Below are 3,827 nucleotides of genomic sequence, written 5' to 3'. Positions count from 1 at the left end.
CTCCCCACCCGGCCCCTTTCCACCCCCTCTCTCCCGGCCCACAGCAGAGTAATTAGACACCGATTGCAACGGGCACTAGGAATCCGCTAGCTTGAGCCTAAGCCCACCGCTTCAAAACCGAGAAGCGAAGGAGGAGAAAGACAGCGGATATATAACCACACAGAGAGGGGGATGGGGTGGTTGTCCGTAGACGGAATTCGCGGTTTGTCTGACTGCTTCCTCCCATTTCTCTTCTTTATCGTCCTCCTCGGTCCCTGCCACCACTCCCACCCCCTCCCCAACCCCTCACACTCACTCGAAATCCCACTCGCTAGCGCCGCCGCCAAGCTCCCCCTTAGGCCCTCTCGTCAGCCCCTCAGAAAACTTTCAGGGCGATGGGGGGATGAGTTATTGTCGTTCCGTTTGTGAAAACATGAGGAGTCTGTCCAATTGTTTTGTTTGACGTTCGATGAAAGTCGGCGCGCACAGAGAAGCACAGGAGGGTGCGGGAAAACAGCGTTATCGCCGCGATCGGCGGCTCCAATCAGCCCTCCAGCCCCCCTGGCTGCTCCGCGCAGCAGAAACGAGAGGAAAGCAGGGCAAAAAGTGAAAACAAAAACTTCCCCGACTTGGCTGATTGCCTCGGCGGGGAGGGCCTTCGGGCCGGCCGGTCCGGCAGGTCTCTCCCCCAGCCACCGCCCTCAGCCACCTCAGCCCACCGAGTCGCGCGCGGCCCCGCGCCGCACGCCAGAGCCCGTTGGGTTGCCGACCCTCCCGGCGCCTACCTGGTCCACGCCCGCACACTTGTTGATGGTGATGGTGCAGCGACCGCCGCCCGCGTACGTGGCCGGGTAGCCCGGGTTGGTGAAGTACGTGAAGTTGGCGTTGCTGGTCGTCCCGCACGACAGCGCCACTAGGGGTCACAAACAACGTTCGAGGTCGTGTAGAATTGTCACTTTCTATGGGGCATATAAATATTATGGGGCTCCAAAAATGTTCAGGGCGGTTATAGGAGTCCATAGGGACCCACCCACGAAATTTTTTATGCCGTTATAAGAATATCGTGGTGTCCTTATGAAACTCCAATGATCAACATGAACCCTTTGAAACCTCATAAAAATTTCGACCCCCCGACACGGCACCGTTGCACACACTTACCGACGCAGCAGACGCCCAGCCCGCGGGCGCAGTCGCCGGCCGGGACGCCCCCGGACACGCCCGCGCAGTTCCTGCGGCTGGAGCAGGTGCCGTTCAGGCCGTTCTGCGTGACGCACGGCGAGTTGGGCACGGCGCGCGGTGGCGGCCCGAAGCCGAAGCCCAGCAGGGGGAAGACTGTGGCAAGAGAGCGGGGTCGGGGTGTGGGTCAGTCGACGACGGGGAGGGCTTCTGCTATGCGGGACCAGCAGCAGCAGCCCCAGCGGCGCCCGTACTTACAGCGCTCATGTCGGTCCGCGCTGGCCAGGACCACGACGGCCAGCAGCCCCAGCACCAGCAGGGCGACGAAGTGCAGTCGGCTCATGGCTCCTGCAGACTGACGGCCCGGGCCCCGAGTCGTCGCCCTCCACTCCCGGTCCGCTCCGCACGTCCGCGTCAGAAAAGTGTGCGCGGTCAAAGGACAGCGTTGGCACCCCCCCGGACACAGCTACCAATTAACAACTCGGCGCACGGAGCGGGCGGTACAGTTACCTACTCGTGTCCCGCTGCCCCGCCGGTGTGTGTCTGAACAGCGCTAGACTTTCCCTCGACAGCACTCTGACAGATGTGTCTGTCGCGAGGACCGCACCTTCCCCACCTTATGAGCCGTCACCAGAGAGACAAAATGCCAGCGAGGAATGTGACGATTGTGTTCAGTTGCACGCGGATTTGCCTTCTTCGACCAACTGTGAGGCGCCCCCTGTGAGTTGGCAAGCCCGCTCGCAAACACTGCGTGCTCCGAAACACCCGGCGGAAAGTGTATCGGAAAGCTAGGAAAGCATATAGCTTCACAAGCTAGCGCAGAAGGTATAAGACACCGAACCGATAGATCAAGGATATTCCTGCCTTCGATTGGCACTGATGAGCTGCTCCAAGCAGGGATGACCTCTATGAAAACTGTACCTACAGTCCGTTTTCCAGTACACAGACACGTGCGCCAAACTAAAAAGCGCTCGAAGCGTTTGAGGCGCCGGCCAGGTTCTTTAGTATTCCGAGGCAAGCTCTCGCATTTCGAAAGGGGCGAGAGACAATGACAGTCCGACAAGAGTAGAGGCCACAAGCAGCCGTGTCCACCTGCCTCAGTTCAGCCAGGTGGAGGTGGACCCACCTAACCGCACACTCGCAGGAAACTGCCACCAACCGTATGTCTTCATTTTCAGCGAGATTAATGCGCAATTCGTCACTGTCCTTCCTTCGCATCGTAAAAAGGGCAAAGGAATGCTGGCCGTCGTATTGAGATTTAAAAAAATGGCTTTAATTTTTTTGTTAAACTTTGGAATTAACGATACAGCACATAAGTTTCTGACGGAAGCCAAACATTTCCCCTATTCAATCCATCCACACGGTCGTGTTGTTGGTAGTAAGAAATGAATCAAAAGTCTGAAGTAGTCAGGGAACCGGAGTAAGAGGACTCGACCCCAAAGATTATAAATGGGAGACTGCATTCGCGGGGAAAAGAAAACGAACTCGAGTTGGGGCGCTGGGGTGTGACAAAGGGATGCCGGGCCTAACTCGGAGAAGAAGTTTTAATTATTGATCCCCCGGAAAGGGGGAAAGTTATTCTAGGGACCTCTGCGGAATCAATTACAGCTCATTAACTGGTAAATGGAATTCACTCCACAGAGCACACCAGGGCCGAAGACGTGGTGGGAGGAAAACACTACGTATTGTGCTACGCTAAGGCCTAACTATAGTATCCAGGAGAGAGCTGCAAAGACGTGTGGAACAGGATGCAAACGGAAGTACAGTACAACTAATTTTTAAACAAACTTTACTAAAAGTCACAAAAGTCGAGTACAAAGGTCCCACAAATAGTGGTCCGAACATTTAATAATAGATAGGTGTCTATATACATACACAGGTCAAAGGCGCAATATAAAGTACCACAAAAGTTGGATGTTAGACATTTAAAAAAATCTTATAACTACACGAGATAATACCACACAGTAAAATATGATCACAGGACGTATCAGTCGGGATTTGAGTTGCTTTGCCGCTCAGCCGCGACAATGCAACAGACACTGGATCAAATCCCGAGAGAAACGCCCATCTGACTTGATCCTCACCGGAGCGCTCCTCCCTCAGTCCACCACATCGCGCCCAGTCTACCGCTTCCAAAACTCTAAAGTCTTTTGAAACCCGGCGCTGTGCGCGCCCAGTTTGTTGGGCGTTAGCATCCGCCTCAGGGTGGGTGACTTAGGAGGCGATGAGTCCTGGCCCGCGGCCCGGGGACCCAGCCCCGTGTCCAGGGGAGGCTTGCGGGGGCTCGGCGGCGTGGCCGGCGGCTGCTGTAGTCGACTGAGGGCTGGGCTTGCGGGTTTGCTAGGGCTCCTCACTGACTGGAGAGCCCTCCCGCTGGGGCTGTCAATCGTTGTCCTGCTGGGGCTCCGGGCCGACGTCCTCATGGGGCTGCGGGCCGAAGTCCTGATGGGGCTGTCGGTCGTCGTCCTGCTAGGGCTGCGGGCCGACGTCCTGATGGGGCTGTCGGTCGTCGTCCTGCTAGGGCTGCGGGCCGACGTCCTGTTGGGGCTGTCGGTTGTCGTCCTGCTGGGGCTGCGTGCCGACGTTCTGATAGGGCTGTCGGTCGTCGTCCTGCTAGGGCTGCGAGCCGACGTCCTGTTGGGGCTGTCGGTTGTCGTCCTGCTGGGGCTGCG

The 3,827-nt window shown here is 57.2% G+C and overlaps 1 protein-coding gene across 1 annotated transcript; it reads right to left on the bottom strand.

Annotated features, from left to right (window-relative positions):
• Positions 1–288: 288 nt before the first annotated feature.
• On the bottom strand, positions 289–3,821 carry LOC127752057 (uncharacterized). The gene is made up of 3 exons (XM_052276582.1): positions 1,414–3,821; positions 1,138–1,311; positions 289–892 (listed from the first exon to the last, which is right to left on the bottom strand). Exons 1-3 carry the CDS (start codon positions 1,496–1,498, stop codon positions 690–692), a joined length of 462 nt encoding a protein of 153 aa, XP_052132542.1. The 5' UTR covers positions 1,499–3,821; the 3' UTR covers positions 289–689.
• Positions 3,822–3,827: the final 6 nt, after the last annotated feature.

This window comes from Frankliniella occidentalis, unplaced genomic scaffold, assembly GCF_000697945.3.
Source record: "Frankliniella occidentalis isolate FOCC.00 unplaced genomic scaffold, Focc_3.1 Scaffold3504, whole genome shotgun sequence".
Classification (NCBI taxonomy): domain Eukaryota; kingdom Metazoa; phylum Arthropoda; class Insecta; order Thysanoptera; family Thripidae; genus Frankliniella; species Frankliniella occidentalis.
This window is presented reverse-complemented; position numbering and strand designations above follow the sequence as displayed.